The following is a 20669-nucleotide window of genomic DNA, read 5'->3' on the forward strand; positions in this document are numbered from 1 at the left end:
ACAAATCTAACGAACCTAAATACAGCTTGAACCCTGTATTTAAGCTTGACGGTGATAAGTCAGAATTTTACCTGTAAAGGGGAAAAACGACACGGACACGACGTTACTCCTTTCGCTTCCAGTGTTGTTATGGAGGAGCAGAAGCAACGCGGTCCACTACATCCAGTCAGACAAAACTAATCGAGACACGATCGGTGAACAAACTGAAGATGTAGATAATCAAAACAGACAAAACCAATCAAGACACAATCGGCAAACAACTGCAGGTAATCAAAACGACCAGATCCAACAGTATCATACCCTGCAACATATACAGTACAGACCAAAAGTTTGGACACACCTTTTAATTCAATGAGTTTCCTTTATTTTCATGACTATTGACATTGTAGATTCACACTGAAGGCATCAAAACTATGAATAACATGTGGAAATATGCACTAAACAAAAAGTGTAAAACAACTGAAAATACCCCTTATATTCTAGTTTCTTCAAAGTAGCAACCTTTTGCTGTGATTACTGCTTTGCACACACTCTGCATTTTCTTGATGAGCTTCAACAGGTAGTCACCTGAAATGGTTTTCACTTCATAGGTGTGCCCTGTCAGGTTAATAAGTGGGATTTCTTGCCTTATAAATAGTCATGAAAATAAAGAAAACCCATTGAATTAGAAAGGTGTGTCCAAACTTTTGGTCTGTACTGTATATATAGATTGTTTTCTTCTTCTATATAAGAAGAAGAAAACAATGAGGAGATGTAAAAAGGGGTAAACATTGTGGATGTTCTTCGCTGGCTTTTTGTGTGTGTGATAGAAGGAGGGAGCGGTGGGATGGTGGAATAGAGGGAGGGATGGGTGGAGTGCGTGGAAGGGGGGTGGGGCGGGGGGAAAGAGATCCCGTCGCGTTTTGACCCCCAGAAACCTTCCCGCAACCCGCCCTGCCACCACCAGTGTCACTCCACCTCCTCCTCCTCCTCTTCTTCATCCTCCTCCTTTCTCTCCTCTTGAGGGTGAAAACACCATCGCTCATTCCGGGCCGTGACATTTTCCAGCTTGTCGCCGTATGCTGCTGCGCGGACAGCGAGCGCAGAGAGCCAAAAAGCAGGAGAGAGCAGGGGGGGAGGACGCCGCTAAGAGAAGCACGGAGCATCATCCCTCAGCCATCCGGAGCGGGAGGCGCACCAAGCGGAGGCGAGGCGCTGCAGGAAGCCGCTGCTCCCCTTTCACCTCCCCGGAATCCCACACCGGACACGGCCCGAACCGGACTGGATATTTACGTCTCGGTGGGACATTTCACGCTTTCTACCGGAGCTCCGTAGGCTTCCTACTCGCCAAGCAGTAGCATTTAATAGGCAACGGGAATCAGTTAATGCCTTTATTACCTTTGAGCGCATTATAAACCATTAGGCTTACACAGGCGGTCATCAGCCGCCCATATAAAAACCTCCAGTGCCATCATTATGTTGTAACATAAAACGCGATGGACAGGGAGTAAACACAGCGGCTCTCCGCTCACTTAATGTTTGTGTTGACTCCTTGCGGGCTGTTCTGTCTCCGTGTTGATCGTGCTCACAACTTAATTACTGATTCGTTTATGAAGAAGAAGAAAAAAAATAAAATAAAATAAAATAAATAAAAGCAAATGCACTCTGATTTCCAGGAGCCCGGAGACAGAGAGGAAGGGAGGGGGGAAGGATCGCTGGAGCACAGCCGAGCAGCGCATCATCCTCTCCGGCGTAGGTCTGGCTGTCGAGTCGCATGGAGAAAAGGGTAGGTCTCATCGGCTTCTTTATTAATTCATGTGAGAAGGTGTGGGTTAGAACAGTCTGATCGGGTTTAAAGCATCAAAACCGGAGCACATGGCTGGGAGGTTTGTTTGCAGTGGACAGCCGCCACAAAAACCCACAAGGCCCAGTAGAGAGACCAGTGGGCTGGAAGTGGCATGCATCAGCTTATGTTTAGGGGGGAAATACCGTAAAAGGAGTGTTTATTACTTTATGCATGGAAGCATGATCGCAAACCTCCAAAATAGGCCAACACATTTCATTCTCAAGCACTTTTAAAATCACTTTTAGCCATAAACTTCCATTCAGTGGCGATTATGGATGAGGCAACTTGAAATAAAAGGCCCTGATTTCAGACTGTTTGATGCCAGTCAGTTAAGGGTTAGAGAGTTGGTCATTAAAAGGCAGGGCAGAACAGAGGAGATACAGCTCTTCAGCTCGGTATGTAGGTCAGTTTTTTTGCTACACTGATTCAGAGGCTCGGTGGTGGTGGCGGCGGAGGAGGAGGAGGAGGAGGAACGGGCTGAGGCTGAAGGGGCAGCAGGCGGACTGAGCTCCTCTTACTGAGAACAGAGCAATTAGAGGATGTAGGGTGTGCAGACAGAAAACCACAGCCGTGTGAAAACAGGCAGGGGTTTTAAAAAGTAGATGTGAACACCCACTGAATCTAAAACGACTGACAAAACGACTTTTAAGCGCTTTGCCTCCTGCAAGCAAGAAACATGGTAAAATTACTGGCTTGTGATGAAGGTACAAAATGTTCGTGAAGTAATAAACATTTCTTTAGCTGCTCCATCAAGGAGATGGAAATATTTTACCTATGAGGCATAGCTGAGATGAATAAAGATCCCCAGAGTTAAGGCTCAAATAACTACTTTTTTACTTACTTTCTCACCCATAAGTCATCTAATAGTTAAGTTTAACTAAGCTGATAAATTATTCATAAAATCACCAATATGAACATAGCAACCTTCCTGTTCTCTGCTGGGCACAGGATGAAAACAACTGAAGCAACAATTTCAGTGAAAGTTTGATTTAAAAGTCTAAACGTATTGATGGCAATCGATGTTGTGAGACTTTAACCATGATTGAAAATGACATTTAGAAACTAATATTTGTTTTAAAAAATTTATAATTTTGATTTACAATATTGAATGCTGTACAAAAATCTATTTTTATAGTGCATGCGTGATATTTAAAACTAAAGACTGAGATTTTATCAAGGCCAGCTAATTCAGGAACACAAGTCTTCAATTTTTTGTAGGAATAAAAATGCATCTAGCCATACTGGATTAATCTTATTTGGATAAATAGCCTTGTCTCCATGGATAAAACGCTGCGTAAAATCTTGTTTGGAGGCGCTCCAGTCTGCAACAGGTTCCTTTGTGTGTGCTCCATGTGAAATTCTTTGCAGTTTATTAAGAATGTCTTAATTTCTAATGTGCTTATTACATACATGTTTATGAGCTTAAATTAATAGATTTTAATCATCAGCATGGTTTATCACTCCAAACATATTTACGTGAAGATGTTTTCCCTTCATCCCGAAGTTTTCACACGTTAGGTTTGAATTTATTCCAAAGTTTTTAGCTTTTTTTTTTTTTTTTTTTTAGCTTATTAAACATGGATTGAAATATCAATTTCTACACTTAAATATGTTATAAAGTTAGGCGAAAATCTTGAAATATACTCTAATGTTTTCTGCGTGTGAAATTAACATCAAATCCGCCATTTAAAAAACAAAACAAACTGAGCCACGTCATGAAGCATAATGTCGTCCGACTAACTGATTTTTACTGTAGTATTTCCTGTTAAGAACTACGTTTCGTTTATCAGCTCAGCTCCTCTTTCATTAAACGCGACATTAAGCCGAGCACTGAGACGTATATTTGCGTTATTCTCTAGCAGACGCTCTGATCCCAATGTCGTTACAGCAGCTGACGCAGACTCATCAAGCCTAAATTGCTTTTAATAACTTTTCCATTGAAAACAGCAGAGTTGTTAAACGGTTTTGTTGCTTTATTTTTATTTTTTTTATACATACAAATTCCTGAAATTCAGCGTCTGAGCTCGCGCTTTGATCCTCCTGACGCACAGAAACCCGAGCCGCTCCGTGCGTAAAGAGAGACGCGCAATCTGATAGCGGTGATTGTTTTAATAGCCGGCCACCATAAAACGAGAAGGTGTCCCGGGACTGGGCCTCAGAGCAGGTGCTTTCTGTGACCATATGGGGCCCCGAACCATTGGATTAGCCATTTAGGACAGAAGTAGGGTTCAGCAGAAGGCTAGCAGGGATGCAATGCGTGGATGTGGAGGGGGACTATTTTAGTTCAGTTTTAAAAAAGACAGAAAATAGCTTTGTTACAATATTCAGTGTAACTTTTGTTTCACCAGAGGTTGTACAGTCATGGAGTCAAAATTAGCAGAAATCAGACACTTTGGGTCAAAATGTCTTTGTCGCTGAGCTTTGTTGAAATGTTTAGTGGCTCCAAACAGGTCAGCGGCTGTAGAGAAGCTGTCTTTTTGAGCCTCATATTTCAGCTGTAAGCCGCTGCAATATTCTTCCTGTAGACTCCACAGAAGAAAGCCAGAGTCAGCACACCGTGGCTTGGTTAAAACAACAGTGAAGTGAAAGGTGTGCGTTTGAGTTGTGCGCCTGTGATCCCAGCAGTCCTGTGGGACTGTGACCTGTGTCCCTTTAATCCATCAGAAAGAGAAACAGAAGCATATCTGCTGACCTGAGCACAGACATGCAGGAGCAGCGAACAGGCTCAGATTAGCTCCGTAACACACTCAGACTGATGTGTTTATTCATGAAATGTGCGCCCTGACGGCCTGCTGCTGAGCGTGTGTTTTCCTTATGAATTTGTCTGTGCCATGTGCCTGGGAGCGTCCCATATGTGCTCCTGATTCATTGCTTCATGGTGGTTTTTGCTTGTGTGTGAGCAGGCCCCATGTGAGGATCTCGCAGCGGGCTCATGAGGGATGTCTCAGCATGGCTTCGTCTGGTTTAGATTTTAGGATGGAGTTTGTAAAGTTTGTTGCCACAGACAATTGTTGAAGGAAATCCATAAACAGCCAGTTTGCAGTGTGCCTTGTAGGGGACAGAGCGGTGGAGGATGGTCCTCTCCTCAGAAAAGACCTAATTTGGACTTCTCGGCCTACATGCATAGCAGAGCATGTGGCAGAAAACTAACACTGTACATCACTGAAAAGATGGCAAAGTCTTCAGCAGAGACAAGGAAGCCGCTCCAAGCGAAAGCCAAGATAGATTTGATTGTCCCAGTCAAAGTTCAGACCTAAATCCATAGGAGAATCTGCTCAAGACATTGAACTTCCTCATCCAAACAGTCTGACTGAACTTGAAGTATTTTGCAAAGAAGTGTGAGCAAAACATTCAGTGTGAAAAGTTGGTGGAGACATACCACAAAAAACTTTCAGCTATAAATGCAGCAAAAGGTTGACTAGAAAATAACACAGAACATTAACATCTAAAGTCATGAAATTTCCTTTCCATGTCACAATGATGTGTTATTCTGTGTTGAGCTAACACAGGAGTCTGCAGCCTCACAGCCAGACTAATACCTATAAGTATAGTTATGATAATAAATTCAGGTTTTAGCAGTTTATTGTTTTCTTCATGGATTAATTGCATTTAATTTCCGCAACAGAACAACTCTAAAAGTACAGGTGATAATTCTGAGATCTCTTTTTCTTGCATTTGGTTGGAAACAAAGTGCTTTTTTGTTTAACTTTTCAACAATATCAACATTATACTGGAGACTATATTCATCAACTTTTGCAAAAGTTTGATGTTTTTCTGTTTTTTTTAAAAACCTAAACATTTTAAATAAAATGGTGGTTCTTTAAAAATGACAGCATATTTTCTTTAGTAGATATTTATCTAAAATTACAAGTTGTCTTTTTTCAAAAGGACCTTTGAAGCTTTAAGTTAGTTTTATTTTTCTGGTCTGAGGTCAAAAATGGTCCTTTGGATTGTAAAGGTTGCTGACTCCTGATCTCACCCATAAAAGCTCAATAAAATACCTTAAAGGTTTGTGCCTGTATTGTGCCAAAATGTGAAAAAGTTCAGTGTGTTGCAGGACATGAAAAACGGGTAAACTTGCACACAAAGAACAGCATTGCAAGCAACATAAAAGGCAGTGGCAATAGTTAATTTTTGATCAAACCACAGCTCACAGTCCCTGCAGAGGCACACACACAAAAGCTCCTAAATTATAAAATCGCATCATGTTTACCAACGGTACAGCAGTCCAGTAAGCTGTGTAGCTCTGGTCCCCCTGACAGATTTGTCACATAATAAAATAACAGAGAGATTTCGTGTCGCATGGCCGCAGATGTTGAGTGTGTCTCACTCTTTCTGTCTCTCCGTCTAATTGTGTTTCAGTATGAAGAACTGGTGCACTACTCAGGGTCGGAGGGCATGTCGGTGGGGGGGTACGGGGACGACGTCAGGGCGCTTCCTCCGCCGCAGTACGGCCCCGCCATCCCTGACTCCCTTAAACACCACAAGGACCAGATCTATGGGTAGGAGGATTTATGTGACCTGGCAGCAGAACCGACATGCAGTTTGTATTTACAGTGCATGCTAAATGTGAAAATACGTGTGAAGTGTTTACAGCTGTCTGCTTCATACATACTGTGGTGTACAGTTTGTGTATCATGTTCTGTATCATGTGTTCTCTATACCAACTGTTACGGTGTTTATGTCCAGTATGTTAACTGTTTATGTTCATGTGTGTGTGTGTGCGTGTGTGTGTGCAGTCACCCACTCTTTCCACTGCTGGCCTTAGTGTTTGAGAAGTGTGAGCTGGCCACCTGCTCCCCTCGGGACTCCTCCTCCTCCCTCTCAGCCACCTCCCACCTCCCCGGCATGGCCAACCACAGCGACGTCTGCTCCTCTGAGTCTTTCAACGACGACATCGCCGCCTTCGCCAAGCAGGTGGGTGAGCACCGACCAGGAAACAGGGGAACAGCAAAGCTTTTTTTTTTGTTGTTGTTTTTTTAAGCGTTTTGTGCTGAGATCCTGAATGTGTGTTGCAGATTCGCTCTGAGAAGCCCATTTTTTCTTCCAATCCTGAGCTGGACAACTTGGTATGACTTGTGAACTGACAACTTGCTAGATTTTAAAATGCACTTTGTGAGAGATGTTAACATGATAATCCTCTCCAACAGATGATCCAGGCCATACAGGTTCTTCGCTTTCATTTACTGGAACTAGAGAAGGTTGGTCAAATCCCAACATGTTGTTATTAAAATGTGCAAATTTATCTCAGATTTTAAATAACTCTTTAGTTTCATTCTGTGTAAATATATTTATGTTTAGCTTGAACTGTCGGATTTGTATTTCAGATTCATTATTTGGTCTGTGAACGCATCAACAAACATTACTCTTTGAAATTTGAGGAAGATTTCTGGTGTTTGTATTTTCGCTGATACTGACTTTAGCTAATTTCCCTAAGAATTTAATCGTGTTTAACATTTCTCTTTCTTACCTTCCTGCCTTGAGCAGCCATTGTTTTTTAAACAATAAAACTGAAGTGTCAGGTGAAGAGATAATAGAATTGCCACTCTGAATTGTCTTTAGCATCTCGACTAGTTCTCATTGTGGTCAGCATAACTAAATGCAAACATCAGTATAAAAATAAAAATGAAAACCTGAAATTTCCTAACCTGGCAGATTTTCTAACTAGCTGTTGTTGGAAGCTCAAAATGATAAAACGGAGAGACTTTGCTTTGATATACTCAGTATATTCCTGGCACCTGCAGAAGTTGATTGTAAATATGTATTCCTTTTCTAGTTTGAGGAAATGCCACCAAAGTGAGTGGGAGGAAGTGCCTCCTTGAAAACGAGAAGACTGTTTCTTGAAAAGTCGTGTAAAAAACAAAAAAATTTTTTAAAATCAAAGTTTAAAGAACAAAGATGACCATCAAACTCTCGGTTGGAGAACAGCTGACGTACTTCTCTAGAAATTACATATCTCGCATTTCCTTGTTAGTGTTGTTGTTAGCACAACATGTTAGCTCTTACATATTTTACATTGAAAAAAAAATCACAATTTTGAAATTTTAGAGCCAATTTACCTAAAAATCTGCTGATTTCTTGTCGCATCTCAGAAATGAAAACAGAATTAGCAGATCAGACATCTAAGATAACCAGACATCTGGTGAAATGTGGATCGGTTATTCTCTAGTAAATGTACTTAGTTGGTTATCCAGGAGAGAAAATAAAGCAAAGAAAAAAGCTGAACATACATCAGAAAATGTTAATGTCTTAAAACTGAAAGGCAAATTTCTTTTGGTAAAACTTTCAGCACATAATTGCAAACTGATGTCAACCATAATAAGACATAATTTCATTCTGAAGGTGCACGACCTGTGTGATAACTTCTGCCATCGCTACATCACCTGCCTGAAGGGAAAGATGCCCACTGACCTGGTGCTGGATGAGCGGGAGGGCGGCTCCAAGTCGGACATGGAGGACTTTGGCGGCTCCTGCACCAGTCTGTCAGAACAGGTGAGACACCCAATCATTTTTATGGCCCCTTGCAGCAGTTTTTTGTCTAGCATTCTCTCCTCCATCCTTTTCTCTGCTCTGCAGAATGCATCGTGGTTACGGGAGCCAGATGAATGTGCCACTACGCCTCTAGGAACACCAGGCACTTGTGGGCTGCCCTCACACAGCACAGGGGACAACTGCAGCGACGCAGGTTTGCACACATGTTCACACGACTTCTGCTGGAAAATATTGCAAACAAAGATGTGACCAAATGTTTGGCAAATGTCTGACACAGCCAGTAAGTCTTGTAAACTGCTTGATGATCTGCATTTCTATAGCAAATTTTAGCCTTTATGGTTGTATAAAAGTCTCATTCAGACAAATATTCATCAATGACAATGGAGCTGCGGTTGGATAAAACTCATAAATCTGACGTCCCCTGAGCCACAAAAACACACAAACATATATGAAAAACATAATATTTTTAAAGTTACATTCTGCAGCTTTAACAAAAGATACTTTAATATGACAAATGGGCCTCATATGAATGAATATTTTACTTTATTGGATATGAATGTACATGTCAGTTCTGCATGCAGTGGGTGCCAATCAGATGACTTTGTAAGTTGTGCCATAAAAACAAAATCCTCTATACAGCTTTGGAAACAATTAAGAGCCCACTGTACTGAACCCCATTGAAAACCTCTTGATTATTCCACCACATATTGATTTCTGAACTTTTTCTGTGTCAAAACATTAGAATTGTTGTTTCTAAATGAATATGAGATTGTTTTCTTTGCGTTATTCAAGGTCTGAAAGCACTGCATTTTTCATTATTTTTACCATTTCCCATTTTCTGCAAAAATACAAAATTCTTACTTGGAATTTTAGAGATATGTTGTCAGTAGTTCATAGAGCTAAAGAACAATATTCATTTTACTCAAACATATACATATAAAGAGTAAAATCAGAGAAACTGATCATTTTGCAGTGGTCTCTTAATTTTTTCCAGAGCTGTATATCAGCTGGATGTGTATGAATACGTCCGTTTGCCGACATGCAATGACGTTAAGGTCGCTCTTGCAGGCGACGGTCTCGATGGGGGAGTGGCTTCCCCCAGCACGGGGGAGGAGGACGAGAGCGACCGGGACAGGAGGAACAACAAGAAGAGGGGCATCTTCCCCAAAGTGGCCACAAACATCATGAGAGCGTGGCTCTTCCAGCACCTGTCGGTGAGCTTCTCATTGTCCTTTTTCGATCACCTATTGTCCAAATTATCCACATTTGAAATGCATTCATTAGGGCCACCCCTGCAGACATATAGGCAAACAAAGAGGGCTTGTGTACAGTGGTGGGAGAGTGATTACTGCGCAGAGGATTTACTGTGGGAAAAACGTCACAGTGTTTAGACAAAGAAGGGAAGCGAGTGTGCGATGGAGGTCAATTAAATTAAATGAAAAACTGGGGGATTAAGTGATTATGTGAATATGCTCATATTAGAAGTGATAGAAATGGAGTGTGTAATTGTTGGTAAGGTGGTTAGATTAGTAATTAGCTACTAAATGAGGCAGGTCAAATGTTGCTTCACTCCAATTATTGCAGTATGTGTCTGCGTGCGCGGTGGAAAGGGAAAAAGAGACAGAGTTAGTGGGCTTAGTGAGGCTTTAAATGTGAGAGCAGACGGGAATTTAGATGAAGGGTCTTCAGAATCCACACTGAGAGTTCACACACATTATTTCAGTCTGGGTTTAAGGTGAGGCTTCATGTTTCTCTGGGAGGATTCTCCCATCAGTCGTCTCACTGCTGCCAGCAACACACCTCAGGGCCTGGCTTTGATTTGCTTTACTTTCCACTCTCCATCCATCCATGTGTGTGTGTGTGTGTGTGTGTGTGTGTCTCTATGTTTCCAGCACCCGTACCCGTCGGAGGAGCAGAAGAAGCAGCTGTCGCAGGATACGGGGCTGACCATCTTACAGGTCAACAACTGGTCAGTGCTTTGCTCGATCAATACACTAATCCCAGCCCCGCGGCTTTCCAATAATCAGTCAAACTCTCTTGTTTAAGAGCTGAACTTCTCCACATCTTGGTAAATTACGATTTTAGTGTAATTTATTGTTTTTTTTATGTGAGATATCAACACAAAGTAGTGCATAATTTTAAGGTGGAAGGAGAATTACACATGGTTATTAAAATATTTTACAAATAAAAGTGTGGTTTTGCATTTATGGTCAACCCCTGTACATAATGATCCACATAAATAAAATAGATTGTATCCAGAAAACATAAAACATTTATAACAACAAAATGGTATTGCTCAGTATAAATCCAGGTTTGTTGGAAAACAGTAGTTAACAAAAAGCATCATGTATACAAGGAGGTATAAGTATTTCTGCTGGTATCTGTGCACATCCCCATCCAATATTATTGTTTATATAATATTGTTTAAATCCTACTCATCTGGCAGTCAAGGTCCAGATCTGAATCAAACCAAGAAAGACTTGAAAACTGTTGTTCAAGGATGTTTTCAAACCAATTTGACTGAGATTTAACTATTTAACAAAGAAAAATAGGGCAGATTCTCAATCTCTAAATAAACAAAGCTGTTAGATTAGCTGTAGCTGCGAAGTACAGACTTTGGAAAGTGCATGAAACACATTTTAATTTGTTTAGCAAAACATGTTGAAACTCAGGGATCATTTTCTATCTTATTCACAATTATGCACTATGATGCAAAATCCCAATAAAATACATCCCACTATAAGTTGATGTGAAAAGTTCAAGGGGTATGAATACTTTAAAGCCGATACGAAGTGTTTTATAATGCTCACATTTAGTGTCGATAAAAAAAAAGGTCACAGCTTTTCAAGACTTTCTCAAAGAGCATTATAATCTAGTTCACTGGAGCATAGTTTATGACGCAGAGAAAAACGTACTGCAAAGCATTTTTTCCCTCGTGCTGCAGTCCAGTAAAATCCTGTTGCCCATAAAATGAAACTACGGATCAATATCCAATAATCAGATTATTTAGTGCTTCTCAGTTTCCGTTTCACGGCCGCAGACTTAAATGTAGTTCTGCTTTCCAGAAAACGTTTTCCAAGTGCCTCCTTTTCTGTGTATAAGAATTTTTTATTCTGTTTCACGCCGATCGAAAGATTTCCTTCATGTTGTAGCTTACATGTTTTTATGTGTACCTTCGCCACAGCAGCAGCACACAAAGTGAGCCGATCAATGCAGATCAATCAATTATCACAGGGCGGATCAATACGCTCTCTGCCCTAACGTTGATTTACTCTGCTCTCTGAAAGGGTTAAGTGCTTGTAAAAGGGAAAAGGTTAATAGTCTCCCTCTTTGCCTTTTTCTCCATTAACAGTCGACCTTGTCCATCTCTCTCTCTTTCTCTCTCTCCACATCCTGTCTTCATGTCTCTTGCTTCGTCCAGGTTCATCAACGCTCGGAGGAGAATAGTTCAGCCGATGATTGACCAGTCAAACCGCTCAGGTCAGTGTTCAGCCAGTCTTTATGTATATATGTGATGTGTCTGAGTGAGTATTTGTGTCTGATGGTGTGTGTGTGTGTGTGTGTGTGTTGTCTCCCAGGTCAGGGTGGTCCCTATAGTCCAGAGGGAGCTGCACTGGGAGGCTACGGCCTCGACGGACAGGCCCACCTGGGGCTTCGAACGGCAGGTACAACCGGCTGATTCAACCGCTCTGACGTAAAGAATGCTTTTATCTACACGCAGTTTAACACGCAAATATCAGAGTCACACACTTACTGTGAGACTCTTTAGTTTTATGTGAGTCAGCCCACCTCAGACACCATGCTGCCGCTGAAAATATTCACCAGAGCGCTGACCGTGGGATTATCTGCTGCTGAAAATAGTCCCTGACAGATGCACACTTTACTGCAGTTTTCTCAGCGATATCTGAGGAAATATTTTCTTTTACTTAAAGTTAAAAATATTCGTCGTCTTCAATTTTGTCCCCAGTTACAGCTGTTAAGATCACATACCACAGCCTAGTTATTAAAAAAAAAACAGAATATTTTTTGGATATTAGATCATAGGTGGCATACTGCCTCCTTTTTTATTCTTGAGTGAGTAATCATCAGGTGTAAACAGCTGCCCAGTGCAGATGGGATACAGATAAAACAGCATTTATATAAGTCACTGATGTTTGTCGTAAAGGGGGGTGGAGACATTTTTTCATGCGATGTTGTTCCCTCATCAAAAACATACCTGGAGTGTTGCTTTTATTCTTTCATACATGTTTTAGAAAGCTGTGAATCTCCAATGGCAACCATTCGGGGTTACCTCAACAACTGCTCTCAGAAAAGCACCACTGATGAGCTCATCATACGAACAATTTCTCAGTCCAGCCCTCCTAAAAACGGTTGCAAACGGCATCATGAGAAGCATTGTTGTGACGAGTGTCAGATTACTCAGAAGCTTCTTAAAGAGACAGAGACCCAATTTCAATTTACAAAATCAAACTTCTTTTAATTCATATTTGACATATACAGCCTTTTATAACAACTGATGGTAACATAGTTACTTTCTTGTGCTATAAAATGGCACAATGTCTCTGGAAAATACATAATATGGTTAAAAGTCCAGCTTGGACTCTAAGTCACCAAGTAAAGTTGGTAACTCAACCAACACTTTAAATAATTCTCGTAAGAATAAGAAAAACAAGTAGACATGAGCCCTCTTCACCAACATTCAGCATCCGTTCTCAATCATCAAAAGAGTCTCTGCCTTTTACATCGGGGTTATCTGTGAGAAGTATGACTTCTCAGCAGAGTTCTGGGAATCTTCAGCTTTGGTGAACTGCGTAGGTTAGCTGCACTGTAACTCTTCGGCTAGAATGCTGACAGAGATTGAACCTTGAACCTGGCAGAAATCTTGGTCCTCATCTGCATGTAGCCACTCTTGGCATCCACGAGCCCTCTCTGAGGTCCAGCAGGGTGAAACGCAATGACCTCACACATAAATCTGTGTGTGAATTTGCAACAGGTGGAGTGAATACTTTTTTTCAGGCTATCCAAAGTGTCAGCGAGCCACTACTTTCTAAAACTGTTAGCTTCAGCCTTCAGGACCAGCTGATCTTCACTTATACTTCATAAAGTATAAGTATAAAGACACCAATATTTGTCCTGCTGTTGTCTAAGATACTAACTGCATGCAACATTTTAACATAATCTTGCTTCAAAAATCCTGAACTGTTCCTAAAAATAAATTGGGCAGTTGTTTATCTTCTTGCAACCCTTTGAACCTTACCGCTTTAATCGCCAGATGCAGACTACCACTTCTTAACTTACCACATAGAGGTTTTTGTCTTCTTTTCATGTTTAACTTTACAAACAGTTGAAGGCAACCTTCATTTGGATGCAAGTTCTGACTTTGGGTTTCCTGCAAATGTCCTTCCACTGCTGATCTTTACACATGTTGGTTATATTTAGTTTTAAATTATTCATATAAATATTATTTAAGTCACAAAGGGAAAATAATTTAGCAACCTCTTCAGACCAACCACAACTATCAGTTCAGACAAAAGTCATGTAGGTTAGTTTTTATTCTGATGTAAACAAAACAATTTTACATTTTTGTTTGATCAAAACAGGCTCCAAACAGATAGTAATTGTGATTTGTAGTGATGGATAAAAATATGATGCCTCAGGTGTAGATTTCACATCATGCAGTCTAAATCTTAAATATATTTCGTTTACTTTCCACCAGGTCTACCAGGAATGTCCTCTCTTCAGGGCGAGTACCCTGCCGCTCTGCTGTCCCAGTCGGGTTACCCCCCCCACCCAGGAACGTCCCTCCACTCGTACCCTGGCCCACACCCCCACCCCGCCATGCTGCTCCACCCGCCGCCGCATGCACACCCCGCGGAGCCGCTCATCGCCCAAGGACTGGACATACACGCACACTAGCTGTCTGGGGGAGCAGAGGGTGGGCGTGTGTGTGTGGGTGTAAAAGAGTTACTGTATGAATGTGAGTGTGTGGAGTGTGTGTGTGTAATGGCTGATCCAGTACCCTATTTAAAGACAAACTGCTCCAAAAGTTTACATTCCTCACTGAGAGACACTGACCTTAATGTAGCTGATCGACTGACAAAAACACACACACCCCCGCAAGTAAACATTTCACCGACACTCCTGAGTCTGGACCCACAGGTTTAAGCCATACCTCTCTGAGTAGAAGTGCTTCCTCCTCTTCAAATGTCTCCACTGTGTCCTGTGGGTGAGACACATGCTTTAAACTACACTTCCCATCATGCCTCCTGAACCACAGGACAACCGGCTCAGAAACACAACCACCTGGATGTTACTGGACGGGACTCGATCCTGCAAGCCAAACCTTCCTCACAGCCGCCACGTCTTCCTGCACACCCCGACCGTCAGAAACACACACACATACACACACTTTATTTAAAGCTTTCTTTTTAGTTTTTTTTTATATTTTTATATTTATGTGTGCCACTCCAGGCAGATGCAGCTTCATGTGAGCTTGTTGAAATGTTAGTGCTCTTCCTCAGCATGAAGCTAAACACTCTGAATGACTTCCAGTCTGCCTCGCTCTCGCACCACTGACCTCCTTAAGGCGCCAGCAGCCGTCCGTTAGAAGCTTTCCTCCAACTCACTGATAGACAAAGCAACAGACACGACACAGAAAGCCATTCTAACACACACACACACACGCCTACATACACACACACAGATACAGAAGGACTTCTGCAAGCATTTCCAGTCCACCGTCAACTGTCACAGCTGTGTGAGAGGGAAGCTGCAGCCAAAGGACTCTTCAGACATTCGGCTCCTTCTCTGCTTTTGCTTGGACCGCTGAAGAATTTCTGAATGATGATGGTGAAAAAAAAAACAACTTAAAGTATTAAAATGTTTTTTGTAAGCCTTGTCACTTGTCATCTGTTTGTTTGATATGATCGGTTTAGCTGGTGAAAATAATGAATCTTATATTTTTGAATGAAATTATATTTCAACCTGCTGATCAGTCACTGCAGCTCCAGACATTCTCCAGGAAGAAAATGTGCATAAACTCAAAACAACTTTTGAGTTTATGTCCAAAACGACTGCAGCCAGAACAAATATCAGGCTGAGAGTTCAAGAAAATAAATTAATACAGTAACTTTTATGTTTTTTTTTTTTTTTTACATTTTCCCCCTTGTATGTAGAATTTATGAACAACCCCTACCCCATAATCTCAAGGTACATTTCAAGAAAATTAGGAAAAATGTATTACTATAATACATAATGTAATTTGACTGGGATTCCAATACAATCCTACTTCAGATTCATCCTCATTTGAATTGCAGGTAGACAAAATTAGCCAATCACATGGCAGCAACTCTAGATGTGATGAAGTTAAAGCTAAGTGTCATGAAACAGGATTTGCTGAAAGTGGCTTTCAGGGTGCAGTGGTGTGTGACAGATGGACTCAGATTCAGGAACTGCTGATCTACTGGGATGTGTGACAAAATGTGAAAAGTTGCAGATGTGTGAATAGCTTCAAAAATCACAGAACAGCAAATGAAACAGCATAAAGGAGATCCTTTCATTGGTCACAACATCATGTTTATGACTGCATCAAAGTTCAATAATAAATTCTCTGTTTCTTACTCTTTCACCTTGTGGATATTTTTGCTCAGTAACTACAAATGCCAGCATCCAGAATACAAAAAAAAACATGTAACAGCATGACTGGTTTACAGTTTACCACATTTTAATTTAGAAACATTAAAATTAATTAAACAAAGGTTGACATTTTACTTGCTTCAGAAAAAGTACAATATAAGAGGAAAAACACTCGAGTGTTAGGGGAGAGCTTACATATTTTCAATGAAGCCCACCTGTGATATGTAGTAGAATAAGTGTTTAGTTAATCATGCAATCTTCAGTTGTAATTTTATTTAATTAGTTAAGTAAAACAAATAAACAAAACAGATATTAAATAGATTTTTGCAATTCATGGATACTCCTTACATTCATATTTAGCTAATTGGAATCTGTGTTTTAATGAGGCAACATGATATTAGATTAAAAGTACCTTTTCAAAATACCAACCTATTAAAACGGTAAAAAAACACTTTTAAATAAGCTCCAATTTCTGTATTGAGTTACCTAAACTAAATAAACTCTTAAATAATATTCTTATTTCTTGAATATGACTGCATGTCACAAACTCAGAAAAGCAACTGTTATTTTTGATGATGAACTGAGTGGATCTTCGTGTTAAAACTGATAGAAATGTTGCAGAAATGCTTAAAGCAAAAACTCTAACACCCTGAAAATATAAAACAGACTTCATGTTTGTGTTTGCTCTGAATTTACAGCCCTTCACACGGCTGGGATCTTTTTTTCCACCCCTGAGATATTAAAACATTCATGATAAACATCTCAGCCATTCACTTCAAAAGCAGCTTTCCCTGAAAAATAGTGTGATCTTCCTCCTTTTCTGCAGTCATAAGTCATGTCCCTCCCTGCTCCATAACTATCTGTTTTATCTCTGATGGAGGCCTCAGGCTGCAGCTGCAGCGATCTGTCACACACACTGGAACTTCACAGCCAGGAGACTGAATTTCTCCAAACGCTTTAAAGCACAGAGTAGCTCTCAGATCATTATTCCCAATCCTAAACCACGCTCAGAATTTTTTGTTTTTACACTTCCTTCTTCAACCACGCCATTATATACTCAGTGTTTCTATTCTAGTTTTCTTCTTCCATCAGACGTCCACTGATACGTCCTCCTTCATCCATCCACAACCCGGCAACCACACAACAGACCCTGAACACCACACCCTCTCCTCCCTGCCCCCAATCAGCCTGGAGAAGGAGGGAGGGATCAGGGGCCAGAGTTCAGTGGGAGGTCAACAGGAAATGGTTGTTCTCCTTGGCACCGGGTCCTGACCTAGGCGCCCCTCTACTTTTCATTTATTTGTCCCCTCACACGCTCGGTCCTCGACCACTCTGGCCTCACTTTTACTCATCCAGCTCCACGCCGGATTGTTTCCCCCGTCATGTTTCCCAACACACTGTCATGTAAAGCAGAGGAGTGTTTGCTTCACTGTGACCTCCGAGAGCCGCAGGCTGAACTCCGGCTTGCTGCAAAGCTTGTTGGGGACAAACAAGAAAATTTGTCTTTTTTCGTTCATTAATTCGAACCTTAAAGTGTCGTAGATTTTCACATTTTTACCCGGAGGAGATCAGGAAAGACATTATATCTAATTATGAACTATTTTTATTAGGAATTCTCTAAAGTGACTATTGATTTTCATTTTTTAACATTGGCTTTATATCATGGCTAGATAAATATTATTTTAATTTTTTTAATCAGTATCAAATGTTCCAGATCATTACGACATATATGCCTTCGTAAATCAAGGATTTGTGTGACTAGCCAGATGTTTTGGCTTAATTTCATAAACCAAATCCAGACCTTATGACTGTTATGCTATGTTTGTAGAATCAACAAACCACGAGGACCTGTTGGACAACATGAAGTAGGCTAAAAGTAACACCTCTTGCATGACAGATGAGAAAGAAAGTCTCTAATATAGTCTGGAAATACATTTCTAAGGATTTGGGATTCCGATGGCTAGCTAGGTATTTTAATAAATCATCATACTTATAATTTTTTTCTGTAAAGAATTAGCTGAGGTTTACATATTGCGTCCTGTTTCTCTTGATTGCGGCTATAATCTATATTTTTTGGCTAATCAACTTATAAAATGTATGAGCTATTATGACCCCCAGCTAAACTTCAGATAGATAACCTGCTATTAGAAATTATTATGTGTCTGATTTAATTTCTTTTTAAATCCTTTGTATTGAAATCCTATTAGAATCTCTTGTTTTATTGTTTTGCACTAAGTGACAATATCTTGTTCACTGACTGTAAATGAAACTCATTATATGGGATTGGTTGGGCAATAGCCCAAAGTCAAGAACTCACCCTATTCACTCACATATAGTCACCCCTCTGAGGTGTTTTTGCTTACTTTGGTTATTTTTGGACTGGTCAAAATTAAGCTGAGTTGCAGTGATTGGTCAGAAAACAAGAAAATGCATGAAACGTTCAGGTGATTGGTCAGATTTGCAGAAAAAGTAGGGAAGTAAGTTGTGGGAAAACAGCAAGTTTCCCCCAACTTGCTGTTGGGGAAAATTGCAAGTTGGACAACATTTGCTGATAATTAAGGGATTTGCAACATTACAACTTCCTGGAGAGACTGTTGTATTCTTTGAGGATCTAATTCGAAAAATTCAGTCAGCTGAGCAAAAGTCAAAAAAGACACTGAAGCGTGACGCACATTTTCACCAGTTCTGAAGGAAACAACTCTGTAAAATGAAAACCATATGATTGTCATTTTAAGGAAACAGTGCAGCGTTGCCACTGTGTCGACACGTCTCCATATATTTCACTCTCAGCGAATCGCAACAGTCCTGATTATGTTTCATTTCGTTTGAAGACTCCTACTGGTTTTGACCATTAGGGCTGTTGGGGTAATATGAATGTGTGAGATGTGAAAATGTGCACACCTGTGTAAAACTGGCCGTTTGTGTGTGTGTGAGTGTGCATATAAATATGTAAAATCACATTTTAACATAATCAGTTTGTGTGTGTGGGTGTGTGTGAGTGTGTGTGTGTAGGAGGAGGGTCACTCTTCTGATCATTAATCATTCAATTACACACCTGTCAGAGTTCAGACAAGGGGGAGAAAAGGGAAGAGGGGGAGTGAGGAAGAGGGAGGGGTGGAGAAAGTAAAAAAAGAAACGGAGGAATGCAGCGGGGAAAGGAGGAAGAGAACAGGGAGGAACTGAATGACTTTAGAGGGAATGTCGAAGCTCCAGCAGGACTGAAAGGAGTAAAAAAGCAACAGGGGGAAACCTCATTGTCTGTGTGCGGACAAGCTGTGAGAGAGGCAAGCTGCTGGATGGTGAAAGTCTCTGAAAGGCCGCCGGAAAGACAAAGACACAAACATGTAGAGTAGGGAACATGTGGCAGATAAGAACAAAGCAGTGCAGGATGGTAAAGATGCAACCTAACTGTGGGGGTGTGGGTGTGTGTGTGTGTGTCACCTGGACTGATTTAAGGGCTGCAAACAGGAAAATAACACAATTTAAAAAATCTAATATGAAATAAGACAGGCTGAAACATGGAGGAGGCTTTACTTGGATTAAAACAGAAATATTCAATGAACTTTGGATCAAAAGAAGCTTAGTGAAGCACCAGAGCTGCATTGATTACAGTTTTCCGGGGCAAAGCTAGTTTCCCTTTTGTGAGAATCCCTGATGTGAGGATAATGATTTAATTGAGAACTATAATAAGCAGCATTTACAATAATTTTCTTTAGATTTTCAAATTAAAATAAAATTTTATTTTCAATCAAATTTGACAATAAAAGCAGTAAATGTTTTTAGATGTCTCTGTCAGTGTTTCACAAATATCTCCCAGGCTTTTAGATATACTTAAATAACACAATAAAAAGCATAATATTGGCAAATAGTAATAACAAACGAAAGCAAAGCTTATTTTTAATCTTTTCTTTCCTCACACTGCTTTGAAAACTTCAAAATCTGCAACATTTACATGCAGACAACAATTGAATATTCAAATGGATAAAAAAACAGATTTTTAATCAGATTTCTTAGTCTGCTCAGATCTCTTGCTAACAAAGCTGCATTAATAATATATTATGTTTATTTTATGGGGAAATAAAACTCCCTGATGTAAATGTTTAAGTTTCGTTTCATATTTAATAACTACCTGACTATCTTGGGACGGAGCTCATTGTCCTACATAAAGTCTATGAATTTATCCAAGTGATCAAATAATTATTAGCTGAATTAATCTGAAAGTTGATTGGGTTGTGTGTATATATATATATATATATATATATATATATATATATATATATATATACTGTATATATATATAGGTATGCATGTGTGTGTTTGCAGCAGTCTCAGTGTTTAGTTGCAAGTACCTCTAATGCCTCAGGCCACAGCCATCTGCCCCCCTCCTCCTTACTTCACATCCACTCCTCTCTTCTCAGTGCACCCTTTCCTCCAGCAGTCACCACTGCCATATATCTAATTTATGGCCATGCTGAGTGTGTAACAGACTCATGTATGCATAATATATCACATGTGTAAAAGAAGTGTGTTTCAGAGGAGAGTCAGAGTGTGAGATTGGGTTCTGGCTAGTTTAGTCTGGACCACAGCACTTTCCTCAGATTTAGGCCGAAGTGTGTGCATGCGTGTGTGGGTGTGGGTGTGTGTGTGTGTGTGTGTGTGTGTGTGAGATGACCCAGCTGTTTCTGGGCTCAGCATCCACATGCAGGCAAAATGCCAG

At 40.5% G+C, this 20669-nt stretch overlaps 1 protein-coding gene across 1 annotated transcript; it reads left to right on the top strand.

Moving 5' to 3' along the window:
• The first annotated feature begins 911 nt into the window (after positions 1–911).
• meis3 (myeloid ecotropic viral integration site 3) lies at positions 912–15209 on the top strand. Its single transcript, XM_028044985.1, has 13 exons — positions 912–1278; positions 1656–1765; positions 6188–6327; positions 6565–6742; positions 6844–6894; positions 6976–7026; positions 8168–8317; positions 8402–8510; positions 9386–9531; positions 10210–10286; positions 11739–11797; positions 11896–11982; positions 14034–15209. The coding sequence occupies exons 2-13, from the start codon at positions 1754–1756 to the stop codon at positions 14231–14233; spliced, it is 1260 nt and encodes a 419-aa protein (XP_027900786.1). The 5' UTR covers positions 912–1278; positions 1656–1753; the 3' UTR covers positions 14234–15209.
• The last annotated feature ends 5460 nt before the right edge of the window (positions 15210–20669 follow it).

The sequence above is a fragment of the Xiphophorus couchianus genome, chromosome 18 (assembly GCF_001444195.1).
Source record: "Xiphophorus couchianus chromosome 18, X_couchianus-1.0, whole genome shotgun sequence".
Classification (NCBI taxonomy): Eukaryota; Metazoa; Chordata; class Actinopteri; order Cyprinodontiformes; family Poeciliidae; genus Xiphophorus; species Xiphophorus couchianus.

Excerpts from the sequence above, each read along its gene's own strand:
- meis3 (XM_028044985.1), top strand. Across the intron at positions 6,328-6,564 it reads CACAAGGACCAGATCTATGG|TCACCCACTCTTTCCACTGC; the intron begins GTAGGAGGATTT and ends GTGTGTGTGCAG. Across the intron at positions 11,983-14,033 it reads CCTGGGGCTTCGAACGGCAG|GTCTACCAGGAATGTCCTCT; the intron begins GTACAACCGGCT and ends ACTTTCCACCAG.